General features: G+C 39.2%; 2 protein-coding genes across 2 annotated transcripts in view; one reads left to right on the forward strand and one right to left on the reverse strand.

The window, feature by feature from the left end:
• The window catches only part of LOC145545078 (olfactory receptor 1J4-like), a 196,770-nt gene that overhangs the window by 74,773 nt on the left and 106,838 nt on the right, over nucleotides 1-15,159 (forward strand). The gene's annotated exons all lie outside the window — the stretch shown is intronic.
• Nucleotides 8,145-9,122, reverse strand: LOC145545575 (olfactory receptor 1L3-like). The gene has a single exon (XM_081590451.1). The coding sequence runs from the start codon at nucleotides 9,120-9,122 to the stop codon at nucleotides 8,145-8,147; it is 978 nt and encodes a 325-aa protein (XP_081446577.1).

Consider the following 15,159-nt stretch of genomic DNA (forward strand, 5'->3'; position numbering starts at 1 on the left):
GAGGGACAGGTGCGCTCTCAGCTTTTTAAACAAGACTCACGGGAGTTTTTGCTAGTGAACCTCTAGGCAACTTGACTCTGATGCTAATTAACCACTCAGGGCAGCTCCTTACAGCCTAATTAAATAAAAGTCTGGAGGTAAAAGTTTGGCTTCTCCTTGTGAATTGTTGATTGGGAACTAAGGCTGGAGCCTCTTGTCACAGCAAGTCAGTTTCAGTGTAACTTTGGTCACAACTGATCCCAACACAGTCGTCAGTCAGAGAAACAAACTACCCAGGTCCACCCATCCCTCTGCCTAGTTAGAAAAATGTACCTTTCCTCAAGGGCAGAATTGTTGATCTGATCAGAACATTGGCTCATCTGGTTCAGAACTCTTCCAGAAGGAAACCCAGGAGGGACTCTGGGGAATGGCCTTGACTACATTCTCATGCAGGTTAAGACATGGCCTTAGACATTTACCATTTCTCCCCATAGAGTCTGGGGAGGCAGTTGGGATTTAGAGTTAATCAATTCTGAGTTTGAGTTGTGATTACCACTTACCCGTTCATGACTTTGTCAGTTCACATCTTTGAACTTCGGTTTCCTCATCTTTGAAATGAGGTGAATAATTCCTATCAGTCAGAATTGTAGGTGATTGATTTGTGCTGGCTACTTTTCATTACCATGATGATATACTGTACATCAACTGATACTTATAAATTTATTAAAATAAATGATTAAAAGTATATGCTAGCTCACCAGATGGTGGAAATTATTAGAGGACATTATGGGCAAGGGACTCAGGAAAATTTGAATCTCACTCTAAGGTCCAACTGCCCCTTTCCATGAGGTTGCTAAGGAAAATGCTGCCCAAAGAAAAATGGCAAAGTGGAAGCAAAGTAACACATTATTGTTATTTGTATTTTGAGCATAGAATCCTAATGCAGAGGACTCTGGACAGCTAACTGAATATTCTGTTGAGGTAGGAGATAGATGGGCTCCAGGTTGGACATTTACAACCAGACAGCCTCCTATTTGCACTTCCTGAGGCAAGAGATAGGTGGGCTCCAGTCGAGGAATTTACAACCAGCCTCCTCTTTGCCCTCCAAAATGGAAGTAACAACAGATACAGGGTAAATAGCCAGTCTTTGTCTCTTGTAAACATCTCAAGGGAATAATCATGGCAGGGACAAAGAGAGGCAAAAACCCTGAGTAAAGGATAAGGGAGACAGTATACATGTGCATAAAGGCTTCCTGGAGTCAAAAGTCAGAGGATAATGAGTTAGTTCTTCATATCAGGTGGCCAAAGTATTGGAGCTTCAGCTTCAGCCTCAGTCCTTCCAATGAATATTCAGAATTGATTTCCTTCATGATGGATTGGTTTGATCTCCTTGCTGTCCAAGGGACTCTCAAGAGTCTTCTCCACATCACAGTTCAAAAGCATCAATTCTTTGGTGCTCAGCTTTCTTTATAGTCCAACTCTCCCATCCTTACATAACTACTGGAAAAACCATAGCTTTGACTAGATGGACCTCTGTTGGCAAAGTAATGTCTTTGTTTTTTAATATGCTGTCTAAGTTGATCATAACTTTTCTTCCAAGGAGCAAGTGTCTTTTAATTTCATGGCTGCAGTCACCATCTGCAGTGATTTTGGAGCCCCCCAAATAAAATCTCTCACTGTTTTAATTGTTTCCCTATCTATTTGCCATGAAGTGATGGGACCCGATGCCATGACTTTAGTTTTCTGAATGTTGAGCTTTAAGCCAGCTTTTTCACTCTCCTCTTTCACTTTCATCAAGAGGCCCTTTAGTTCTTCTTTGCTTTCTGACATAAGGGTGGTATCATCTCCATAACTGAGGTTATTGATATTTCTCCCAGCAATCTTGATTCCGGCTTGAGCTTCATCCAGCCCAGTGTTTCTCATGATGTACTCTGCATATAAGTTAAATAAGCAGGGTGACAATATACAGCCTTGAAGTACTCCTTTCCCGATTTGGAAAGTCTGTTGTTCCATGTCCAGTTCTAACTGTTGCTTCCTGACCTACATACAGATTTCTCAGGAGGCAGATCAGGTGGTCTGGTATTCCCATCTCTTTCAGAATTTTCCACAGTTTATTGTGATCCACATAGTCAAAGGTTTTGGCATAGTCAATAAAGCAGAAATAGATGTTTTTCTGGAACTCTCTTGCTTTTTCGATGATCCAGCGGATGTTGGCAATTTGATCTCTGGTTCCTCTGCCTTTTCTAAATCCAGCTTGAACATCTGGAAGTTCACGGTTCACAAACTTTTGAAGCGTGGCTTGGAGAATTTTGAGCATTTCTTTACTGGCATGTGAGATGAGTGCAATTGTGGGGTAGTTTGAGCATTCTTTGGCATTGCCTTTCTTTGGGATTGGAATGAAAACTGACCTTTTCCAGTCCTGTGGCCACTGTTGAGTTTTCCAAATTTGCTGGCATATTGGGTGCAGCACTTTCACAGCATCATCTTTTAGGATTTGAAAGAGCTCAACTGGAATTCCATCACCTCCACTAGCTTTGTTCGAGGTGATGCTTCCTAAGGCCCACTTGACTTCACATTCCAAGATGTCTGGCTCTAGGTGAGTGATCACACCATCGTGATTATCTGGGTCGTGAAGCTCTTTTTTGTACAGTTCTTCTGTGTATTCTTGCCACCTCTTCTTAATATCTTCTGCTTCTATTAGGTCCATATCATTTCTGTCCTTTATTGAGCCCATCTTTGTATGAAATGTTCCCTTGGTATCTCTAATTTTCTTGAAGAGATCTCTAGTATTTTCCATTCTATTGCTTTCCTCTATCTCTTTGCATTGACCACTGAGGAAGGCTTTCTTATCTCTCCTTGCTATTCTTTGGAACTCTGCATTCAGATGGGTATATCTTTCCTTTTCTCATTTGTCTTTTGCTTCTCTTCACAGCTATTTGTAAGGCTTCCTCAGACAACCATTTTGCCTTTTTGCATTTCTTTTTCATGGGGATGGTCTTGATCACTGCCTCCTGTACAATGTCATGAACCTCCGTCCATAGTTCATCAGGCACTCTGTCTATCAGATCTAATCCCTTGAATATGTTTGTCACTTCTACTGTATAATCATAAGGATTTGATTTAAGTCATACCTGAATAGTCTAGTGGTTTTCCCTACTTTCTTCAATTTAAGTCAGAATTTGGCAATAAGGAGTTCATGATCTGAGCTACAGTCAGCTCCCAGTCTTGTTTTTGCTGACTATATATAGCTTCTCCATCTTCGGCTGCAAAGAATATAATCAGTCTGATTTCAGTATTGACCGTCTGGTGATGTCCATGTGTAGAGTCTTCTCTTGTGTTGTTGGAAGAGCGTGTTTGCTATGACCGGTGCATTCTCTTGGCAAAACTCTATTAGCCTCTGCCCTGCTTCATTCTGTACTCCAAGGCCAAATTTGCCTGTTACTCTAGGTGTTTCTTGACTTCCTACTTTTGCATTCCAGTCTCCTATAATGAAAAGGACATCTTTTTTGGGTGTTAGTTCTAGAAAGTCTTGTAGGTCTTCATAGAACTGTTCAAATTCAGCTTCTTCAGCATTATTGGTTGGGGTATAGACTTGGATTACTGTGATATTGAATGCTTTGCCTTGGAAATGAACTGAGATATTCTGTTGTTTTGGGGATTGCATCCAAGTACTGCATTTCAGACTCTTTTGTTGACTATGATGGCTATTCCTATTTCTTCTAAGGGATTCTTTTTTTTTTTTAATTGGAGGCTAATTACTTTACAATATTGTAGTGGTTTTTGCCATACATTGACATGAATCAGCCATTGGTGTACATGTGTTCCCATCCTGAACCCCCCTCCCACCTCCCTCCCTATCCCATCCCTCAGGGCCATCCCAGTGCACCAGCACTGAGCATCCTGTCTCATGCATCAAACCTGGACTGGCGATCTATTTCATATATGATAATATACATGTTTCAATGCTATTGCCCACAGTAGTATATGTAATGGTCATTTAAGTGAAATTCACCCATTCCAGTCCATTTTAGTTCACTGATCTTATTAGGTATATGATATTGGTGACTTTTTAATTTAGTGAGAAAGGGTGTTTTTAAATAATCCTGGAATCAGGAAGATAGATTTTATAAGTGTCATATAAAATTGCACTCTTCAGTTCAGTCACTCAGTCATGTCTGAGTCTTTGCGACACCATGGACTGCAGCATGCCAGGCTTCCCTGTCTATCACCAACTCCCGGAACTTGCTCAAACTCATGTCCATTGAGTCGGTGATGACATCCAACCATCTCATCCTCTCTCATACCCTTCTCCTTCTGCCTTCAATCTTTCCCAGCATCAGGGTCTTTCCCAAGGATTCAGTTCTTCGCATCAGGTAGCCAAAGTATCGGAGCTTCAGATTCCATCAATCTTTCCAATGAATATTCAGGACTGATGTCCTTTAGGATGGACTGGTTCGAGCTCTTGTGGGGACACTGCTCCTTTATCCTGGCTCCTGGTGCGCACAAGGTTTTGTTTGTGCCCTCCAAACGTCTGTCCTCCAGCTTGATTAAAAATATAAGTCCAAATCAGGAATATTTACAAAATATTAGAACAAGTTTTATTATTAATTACATAGCCTACCTTCCCACTCAGAGTGTAAAAGAAAGGATGAATAAACTAGTCTATGTCAAAAAAAATTTTTTTTGGTTTTTTATATTGAAACTACAGGACAAATAATTTATTTGAAGAAAATACTTGTAAATACATAAGTAAACAAACTTGTAACATTCTCAATTTACAGAGATCCTACCATTTGATACAAAAATTACAACAATCTCCCCAAAGGGCAAAATACTTAGGCAATTTAAAGAAGTGTGCTGTGTTCAGTCACTAAGTTGTGTCCGACTCTTTGCGACCCCATGGGCTATAGCCCACCAGGCTCCTTTGTCCATGGATTTTTCCAGGCAAGAATACTACTAGAGTGTGTTGCCGTTTCCTCCTCCAGGGGTTCTTTCCAATCCAGTGTTCAAACCTGTGTCTCCTGCATTGGCAGGCAGATTCTTTACCACTTGAGCCACCTGGGAGGTCCAGTTTAAAGAGATGGTGCAAAAGCTCAATAATGATAGGGAATTTGCTCTCCTGCTTCAGTAGGGAGAAAGCACTAAGATGCCACTGTCCATCATCAGATTGAGATTTTAAATCTTTATAAATTAGTAGCATACAGTATTGGTGGAGATATGGAGAAATGTAGTCTTTCATGTTTCTTTGGAGACTGAATTGCTAAGAATCTAATCTGGCAGAATTTATTAAAATATTTTTATGTATCTACAAGTGAATCTCAACTATAAAATTTGATTTCATCCTCCAGAGACTCTTCTGGTTTGAGGACTAGAAGCCTCTCTTTGTCCTTTTTCACTTTGTATACCTCATTGCTTTAGTGGGGAACCTATTAATCATTCTGATCATTTGCTCTGACTTTTGCACTCCAGTCTCTTACTAGTTAAGGTTAGGTCTTATTCCTAGGCAAGCTAGAGGTTATGGAAATTCCCTAGTTTTATATTCCACTGATTTATCCATGAATCAGAGACTTTCAGGTTTTGAAAACTAATGTAATAGCCAGGATGGAAGACATGTGGAATACTTGTGTTGTGGATTAAACATTTGAGACAATGAGTGCCACTTGCTTTTCAGTTATCACCAGCAAAATCATCAAAGATATTTTATTAGTTTGCTGTGTGTGCTAAGTTGCTTCAGTTGTGTCCAACTCTTTGTAACCCCATGGACTATAGCCTGCCAGGCTCGTCTGTCCATGAGATTCTCCAGGCAAGAATACTGGAGTGGGTAGCCATTCGTTCCTCCAAGGGATCTTCCCAACCCAGGGATCAAACCTGCATCTCTTATGTCTCCTGCATTGACAGGCAAGTCCTTTACCACTAGGGCTGCCATAGCAAAGTACCACAGATTGGCTGGCTTAAACAGCAGAAATCTATCTCTCCCAATTCTGGGACATCCTAGGTGGTGCTAGTGGTAAAGAACCTGCTTGCCCATACAGGTAGACGTAAGAGATGTGGGCTCGATCCCTGGGTCGGGAAGATCTCCTGGTGGAGGGCATGGCAACCCACTTCAGTATTCTTGCCTGGAGAATCCCCTGGACAGAGAAGCCTGGTGGGCTACAGTGCATAGGGTTGCAAAGAGTCAGACACCAGTGAAACAACTTAGCATGCATCCACAGACATCTGAGACCAGGGTATTGGCAGGGTTGGTTTCTTCTGAGGCCTCTTTCTTTAGACAGACTGCAGCATGCCAGGCTTCCCTGTCCATCACCAACTCCTGGAGCTGGCTCAAACTCATGTCCATCAAGTCAGTGATGCCATCCAACTATCTCATCCTCTGTTATCCCCTTCTCCTCCTGCCTTCAATCTTTCCCAGCATGAGGGTCTTTTCCAATGAGTCAGTTCTTTGCATTTTAACTTAATTGCCTCTTTAAAGAACTTATCCCCAAATAAGTCACATTCTGAGATCCTGGGGATTATTATAATTTCAGCTTATGAATTTTGTAAATTTTACCTGCATAAGGGATGATTGAAGCAAAATCAGAGGGATTTAAACACTCTTTATTTTGTCATTTAAAACTTTAAGGTCATCCATCAATTCGTTGTGTAACATACCATGAGAGATTAATTTGTTTGACTTAAACAATTCCATTTGTTAAAATACAGACACCAGGAGAAAAAGTCACCCTAAACTGCCTTTACCCATAACAACACAGAGTATAGTAATTCATCTGACTGCTTTCCTTTCCTTTTTTATTTAAGTATAGTTGACTTATAATATTATATTAGTATCAGGTGAACAACAGTGATTTGATATTTTTATAGATTATACACTATAGTCTATAACACTTTGGCTACCAGATACGAAGAACTGACTCATTGGGAAAGACCCTGATGCTGGGAAAGATTGAAGGCAGGAGGAGAAGGGGACAGCATAGGATGAGATGGTTGGACGGCATCACCAACTCAATGGGCTGGCATGAGTTTGAGCCAGCTCCAGGAGTTGGTGATGGACAGGGAAGCCTGATGTGCTGCAGTCCATGGGGTCGCAAAGAGTCAGACACGGCTGAGTGACTGAACTGATAGGCTGTACACCATACAAAGTTATTATAATGTTATTGACTATATTCCCATTCTGTACATTACATCCCTGTGCCTGTGACTTTATTTTATAACTGACATTTATTAATAAGATATTTTATATCTTATTCCCTTTCACCTATTTTTCCCATTCCTGCCTGCCCCAAACTGCCCCTCCTCTCTGGCAACCACTGGTTTGTTCTCTGTGTTTGTGGTCTGTTTCTGTTTTATTTATTCATTAGCTTTGATTTTTAGATTCAACATATAATGAAGGCTGTAATGTTTGTCTTCCTCTCTCTGATTCTACTTTTCTATATAATTCATTCCCCACCTAAATTGAAAGGCATTTCACATCAGGCATTCTAAACCAAATGTTTGTAACTATCAGTTTACATCCATTTATCTTTTTTTAAATTGAAATGCATCCATTGATTTTTGATTCTGCCTCCAGGGGCTATAGGAAGCATTTCTGATTACATAGAATAAATAAATCTTCCTTCATTCTGAAAAAATAAACAGATAAAAAAAGACATGGAAATATAGGCATTTTCAGAGAGAAAAACGCACAGGTAAGGAGACCCCGAGTCTGGTCTGATAGGGAGGTCACCCCCTCAAATACACACACACAGACACACCTGCAAAAAAAGTCTGAAAGTTTAAATAGAACAGAGTGGTTATGTATGCATAAATATCTTTGCACACGAATAGATTTCTCCATAGATGTGTACAAAAATTCAAATGCCTAAACTTGGCTGAAGTTATAAATAGTTGGAAAAATGGACAGTTCCAAGTAAATGTAGAAGGAATAAAGGGGATGTGATTTTTCTAGAATGGAGAAATATCATGGGGTGAGTCTACAGTTGCAGCACAGGTACCAGGACATGGGTAGAACTATCCAACCATGTCATGCTAGAGACCACAGGGTGGAAAACTACAGGGTGAAGGTCCAATTGATGAAAGCGTATTTCTCCATAAAAGACTTCCCTCAGATGCTGATGTGTGTGTGCATGAGTGTGCACATGTGCATACACATCCACACGGACACCTTTCAATCAGGCTCCACGGATTTTGTTGGAATTTTTAGTAGAAAGCCTATTCATTTGAAACTTAATCCTGCTTATCAATTTCTCTAAGCCCTGTTTCATGTCTTTGTTTCTTAAACTGTAGATAAATGGGTTCAACATCGGTGTCAGTACAGTGTAGTTGACTGTTACTATTCGGTCTTTGACAGTGTAGCTGGACAATGGCTGGAAATAGACACAGCAAATACTCCCATAAAAGAGAGTCACCACAGTGAGATGGGAGCTGCATGTGGAGAAGGCTTTGCGTTTTCCAGCAGCTGAGGGAATTTTGAGGACGGCAATGAGGATTCTCAGGTAAGGGATGATGATGCAGACAAATGGGGCCATCACAGAAACCAGTCCTTCTGTCATGGCGACAACTTCATTGACAGAGGTAGAAGAGCAGGCCAGCTTCAGAACAGGGTTGACATCACAAAAAAAGTGATGGATAACATTTGATGCACAAAAAGTGAGCCGATTCACCAGGAGGACATGTAGGAGGGAGTGAAGGTAGGAGAAAGCTGTGGAGAAAGCCAGTAACAACATACAGAGTCCATAGTTCATAACAGTGACATAGTGGAAGGGATTGCAGATAGCTACATAGCGGTCAATGGCCATGGCTGCCAGGAGGTAACTGTCCATGTTTCCAAAGACTAGGAAGAAATACATCTGCACCAGGCATTCAGCATAGGAAATGGTCTTTGTCTCTGATAAAAGGTTCACTAACATCTTGGGGACTATAACCGTTGTGTAGCAAATATCAGCAAAGGACAAGATGCTCAGGAAGAAATACACTGGGATTTGGAGATGAGGATTAGAGCGGATAGCCAAGATGATGAGCAGATTTCCCATCAAAGTGACCAGGTACATGATAAGAAAGAGGGCAAAGAGTGGTTTCTGGTCCTCAGGGCGAGAAGAGAGTCCCAAGAGGATGAATTCAGAGAATCTTGTTAGGTTGGACATTCCCATGGACTTGAATGCACCTGCAGGTAAACAATAAGGTCAATGGATGGTTCTTGCCATCTGGGACATGCATCTTTCCATCTTGGTCTTATGCTGAGTAGTTATTAATAAATACCATTTTTAATGTAATTTTTTTTCCCCTGAATATGGTGAAATTGGAGTCAAAGTATGTTTTCACTTGTTTTTTAAAAAATCTTTGAGATGGAGAGCTATAGAAAACAGATGTGGGGTGGCATTGGTGAGAGAGAGACAGAGAGAGAGAGAGAAGGGGGTGTTAGAGCTAGGTTTCCTTTTCCTCTTCCCTACGCTGTGGCTCATAATCACAGGAGCCACGGATGCAGTCTGTGAATCAGGTTCAGGTCAGCTTCTGATTAAGGATTATCAGTGACTAATCCACATCTTGATAATCATAAGATAGTCATCTCATCTAGTTTGCAGTTGGTGAATCTTTTTGAATCAGGATGCTTCTTTCCACATCATATATAATGGAGCAAGGAAGTCATCTAAAGCACACTGAATTGAATGTAAACAGTTTTAGTGAAAAGAGAGATGGGGAAGGGAAAGTGAGAAAGAGGGAGTGAACTTGCATGAGAAAATGAACTCCCCAATCTCCCTGTTCATCGACTGATAATTCATGTCCTGAGGCCAGAGGAATGTGACTCACAGACAGATGGGTAAAGGAAGATTCAACTTTGGAGTGTAGACATAAAAACTCAATATTTGCATGAACATAATTTAGACTCTAGTGATGACTAATTACTTATTTAGTATCCAGTGATGACTAATTATCTCTCTGAGATCAGAGATTCACACTTTCTTGCCAGGCATTTCCAAAGTTGATTTCTTACCTGGGAAGAACTTTGAAGTCTTGCCTCATCTATTTATTCCACTCTTCCCTTACTTATGCTCCATGGAATGACTTGTCAAAAAGAAGACAAAACTGTGCCAAGAGACAGCATACAGAAAAAGTACCTGTTTGACGGCAGACCATTTCCTAATGCTTCTTCAATCTGACACTCCCTTCCCTGGATTCTTACCATCCTTCGCAACCTGCAGATACTTACAGCTCCTGCTTCCCTCCTGGGAGCATCCTCTAATACTGTGCCACTAAGTCCCTGGTGTTTGGTGGAGGAGAGAGTAAGGAAACAAACATTCATTAACTTTGTGCAGGATCATCTCCATGGATCCAGAAGACTTACATGTTCTGCCTCCCAGGATGGCCCCAAATCCCTTTCTTCAAACCTGTGGGTCTAGTGTAACCTCTGTTTAGCTTGACATAGGTGTCCAAGAGGGACAATAATTTTCCATCCCTGGCTCTTCGACCCCTCTGAGGGCTTACGTGGGTGGTGTCCCATGTAGCACCGAGGATGGAGTACCAGGCAGGGACATCTGGGTTCAGAATCCCCCTTGAGCCTATAAAGTCTCCATTTGGCCTCCCTGAATGCTTCCATTTTAACAAAGGACAACTACTGTCTCTCCCTCTCTCCCAAATTTAGATACAGCTATTAGTTCAGTAGCCATGGCTTTATGTCACTTTCCTCTAACAAAAGGGAGGGTCATAGCCTTTGAACCTAACCTTAGATCACCCTTCCCTGGTGACCGAAGTCTGCTCAGATGTTTGATTACCATTCCTTGCTGCCACCACTATGGAAAGCCAGCAGTTTCAGATCTTTGACTCTTCTCAACTCATGAAAGCACACAGAATCCCTACATCAGGGTCTCAACATGCCCCACCAAATACATGTTGCTCATTTCCTGTCACTTAGTGATTCCTGATCACATCTTACAATTCAGCCACCTCACTGTCTTGCATTTCTCCCTTCACCTGCATCTCCAGGCTCAAATGCAGCCTCCTATAGGGAGCATTCCTTGGTGACCTGATTAGAATGATATATCTGTCTTCTCTGCTCCCTCAGTACATGAATTTCCATTAAACACAAATCATGTTTATTGTTACATAATCTTTCACTTAAAGGAAGGCAACTAACATTTATGTATTCAAGAATTTATAAGTCTCTCTGACACAAACCACACAATAGCCTTATAACGTGTGCACTTATTTTCTTCATTGTATAGTGACTTAAAAAAATAAGGTAGCTACGAAATATAACTTGAATCAAGGACTCTTTGAAGCCAAAGCATATATATAGTTGAACTACTACCCTGAAAGGCCTCTCTCTTTTCTTTGACAAAATTGAAATTTTTAAGTTAAGGAACAGCCTTCTATTTACTAAGGGAGCTAAAATATTGCCTTATTTTTTTCTTTGCCAGATTAAACATGAAAGCTTTTGGAGCCCTGATTCAAATCCAGGCCTTATTCCAGATGTGCATGAGTGTTCAGTCACTCAGTTGCGTCTGACTCTTTGCAACTCCATCGACTGTAGCCTGCCAGGCTCCTCTGTCCATAGGATTTTCCAGCAGAAATACAGGAGTGGGTTGCCATTTCCTTCTCCTAGGGATCTTCCTGAATCAGGGATCGAACCCATGTCTCCTGCATTGCAGGAGGATTCTTTTACCATTGAGACACCTGGGAAGTCTCTTATTCCAGACACTATGTGCTATATATTGTTCATGATCCAGCTATTTTATCAGTAAAGCCATATTTTATTAATTTTAAGACACTTTTTTTCACACTTTAACATCTCATATTGAGGTTCATTTAAGTTTATGGCATGTCACAAATAATTGAGAGCATTGTACTCAATGGTACATTAAAATAATGTATTTTATAATTGATGGTATTTTATATTTAATTAAATACAATAATCTGGAGTTAAGGAGGTAAGAATAATGTTGAGTTCATCTATGAGTGCATCAGTCCATAAGTATTTGTTAGTGTTTACCATGAGCTATACTCTCTGTTATCCACTGAAGATATACAGCTCCAGGTAAAAGAGACATAATTTTCCCTTGGATCTAACAGATTAGGATCCCATAGCACCTAGCACCCAAACTTTACTGCAGAGGTTCAAGTTCAAGCAAAAGTCACTCAGTCGTGTCCAACTCTTTGCGACCCCATGGACTATACAGTCCATGGAATTCTTCAGGCCAGAATACTGGAGTGGGTAGCCATTCCCTTCTTCAGGGGATCTTCCCAACCCAGGGATCAAACCCAGGTCTCCCACATTGGAGGCTGATTCTTTACCAGCTGAACCATAAGGGAAGCCCTTACTGCAGAGAGTGCTCAGTAAATATTTATCATATTGACCTAAGCATGGACTAAGCTAACTGCCTAAACAATATATTTTCCAATGTTAGAAGATGGTAACAAAAATTCTCTTAGTTCTTTGGTTCTACAGTTATTTAACATTTTTCTTATTCATTTCATTCCAATTCTAAAATGTCAATATTTATTTCTATAATACTAGACTATATTTTTTTAAAGTAAAATATTCATTTTTCTTATCCTATTTGTGTCAAAGTGGAGACCTAAATAAGTAAAAACCACTAGGTCATTGTAATTAGCACTCATTCTGCTAGTCACTGCTTCTCCTGAGAACTCTACTGTAATTAGATGGTGTAATTATTGGTTTCATTTCTAAAGAAAATAGTTTACTGTTCTAGAGAAGAAGAAACAGACTGCTATGGAGGAAGTAGGTTTAACTATCATCAAAATGATATGCCTTTATCTAATTACTACTGATATTGAGTAGTTTTAAATACCAGAACATTGCTATTAATTCAAACTAGGGTGTAATAAATATAAGATGCAATCTCCAGGGTAGCATGAAGAAAATAGTTAAATATATATATATATATATATATATATATATGGAAATAAGGGGAGAAACAAAACAGTAAACTGAAAAAATAAATTAGATACAAAAGAAGAAAGTAATGGGGAACTGGGAAACAAAAAAGACATACGACATGTAGCAAACAAATAATAAATTGGCAGAAGTTAAGTCCTTTAGCTACAATTACTTTAAATGTAAATGTAAATGAATTAAACTATTTAATTAAAAGACAGTGATTGGCTGACTGGATTAAAACAAACAAATGTGATCTAAACATAAACTGTCTACAAGAGACTCACTTTAGATCCAGGGACACAAATAAAAGTGAAAGGGTAGAAAAAGATACTCGGTGAAAATCTTAACCAAAATAGAGCTGAGATGGCTTTGGTAATTATCAGACAAAATAGACTTTAAGTCAAAAAAATGTTACAAGGGGTAAAGAAGGACATTATTTATTGGTAAAAGAGTCAATACCTCAAGAAGATATAAATACTGGGACAATATTCATATAACAGAGTTCTAAAGGAAGAGTGGAAAAAAACTGCACAAAAATTCTTAATAATTGCAATTTGACAAGTCATAGTAAGACAGGGTAAATTATCAAAGGGAAAATGTGGAAACACACTAATCTAAGGCTCCTCTTTGAGAATAAAAACTAATATCAGAAAAATTTTTCTGTAAGGAGATAATTAGCTCTAATCAGAAGGAGATTATGAAACTTATCCTTTGAACCTAAAAGAGCATTTTTCAGATGTTGGTCTATAAAATGATAAAAAAATAGAAAGAACTAAACAAAGGTCTTTTGCTAACCAATTAATCATATTGAAATGAAGGTCTCAATGTCAGTTAGACTTAACTATGCTTATCATAAATGCAGGTTTATTCTGTTGCCTTTTCTTTCCAGTTAATATTAGAGGTAAGACTTTTCTGCTCTTAAATTGCTTTTTATTCAGTCATCAAAAGTGAAAATTTGTTTTAGATAACCGTAAAAAGTCATCAAACATGACTAGGAGAGGAGATAATGACTGTTTATAAAGTACATTTTTGAAATTGAAGTGTAGTTGATTTACAATGCTGTGTGAGTTTCAAGAGTACATCAAAGTGATATATATATATATATATGTATCTGAATATATACATAATTATATATTCTTTTTCTGAATCTTTTCCATTATAGGTTATTGCAAAATGTTGAGTACAGTTCCCTGTCCTATACAGTAGGTCCTTGTTGGTTATCTATTTTATACATAGTAGTGTGTATATGTTAATCTCAAATTCCTAACTTATCCCTCCCACACTTCCCCTTTGTAACCACATTTATTTTCTATGTATGTGAGTCTAATTCTGTTTTGTTTATAAGTTCATTTGTATTTTTTTTTAAGATTCTGCATTTAAGCAATAGCATATGATATTTGTTTTTGTCTGGCTTATTTCACCTGATATGATAATCTCTAGGTCTGTTCATGTTGCTGCAATGGCATTATTTTTTATGGCTGAGTAGTATTCCATTAAATATACACGTGTATACCGCACATCTTCTTTATCCATTCATCTGTTGGGGGACACTTAGGTTGCTTCCATGTCTTGGCTACTGTAAATAGTGCTTCAGTGAATATTTTGGTGCATGTATCTTTTTGAATTATGATTTGCTCCAGATACATGCCCAGGAGTAGGATTGCTAGATCATATGGTAGCTTTATTTTTAGTTTTTTAAGGAATCTCCTTATTGCTCTCCATAGCAGCTATGCCAAATTACATTCTCATCAACAGTGTAGGTGGATTTGTTATACAGTGTGTTTTCATTCATTGTTGACAGTATAACTAAACTATAGATGAAATCTTTGGTTTAAAAAATGTTTTTCTACTCTCCTGGGTCTTCCTTTCTCCCCAAATTATAAATCAGTGAAGCAGCTTTTAGTTTAGAGATAGAATCACAAGTCAGTATGTCCCTTCTGAGGAAGTGAAGAAAGATATTTTGAATGAAATGACTCTGTTTCTAAACCTAAATATACCTTGGTGCTTTAATTAGGGTCCAGCAACTTGTGTTTCCCCCTCCTGTCGTAGGAACAAACCCAGGCATCTGGGAGAGCATGATCTTGTTGGCAGCATATCTGGCTTTGAATTCCTGCTCCCTGTCCTACAGGCTGAGTGGCTTGAGGCAAGGCACTTCTCTTCGAGCCCCAATGTATTTAATCTATAGAACAGAATTAATAAGGTCGACCTCATTGGATTGTGAGCATTAAATGAGATCACATGGTAAAAGTAAAGACTTGCTGATATAGATCCCCTTTATTTCTTCTTACAAT

This window comes from Giraffa tippelskirchi, chromosome 4 (genome assembly GCF_054371585.1).
Source record: "Giraffa tippelskirchi isolate mGirTip1 chromosome 4, T2T-mGirTip1v1.2.pri, whole genome shotgun sequence".
Taxonomy (NCBI): Eukaryota; Metazoa; Chordata; class Mammalia; order Artiodactyla; family Giraffidae; genus Giraffa; species Giraffa tippelskirchi.

Excerpts from the sequence above, each read along its gene's own strand:
- LOC145545575 (XM_081590451.1), bottom strand. The coding sequence starts at position 9,122 with ATGGGAATGTCCAACCTAACAAGATTCTCTGAATTCATCCTCTTGGGA.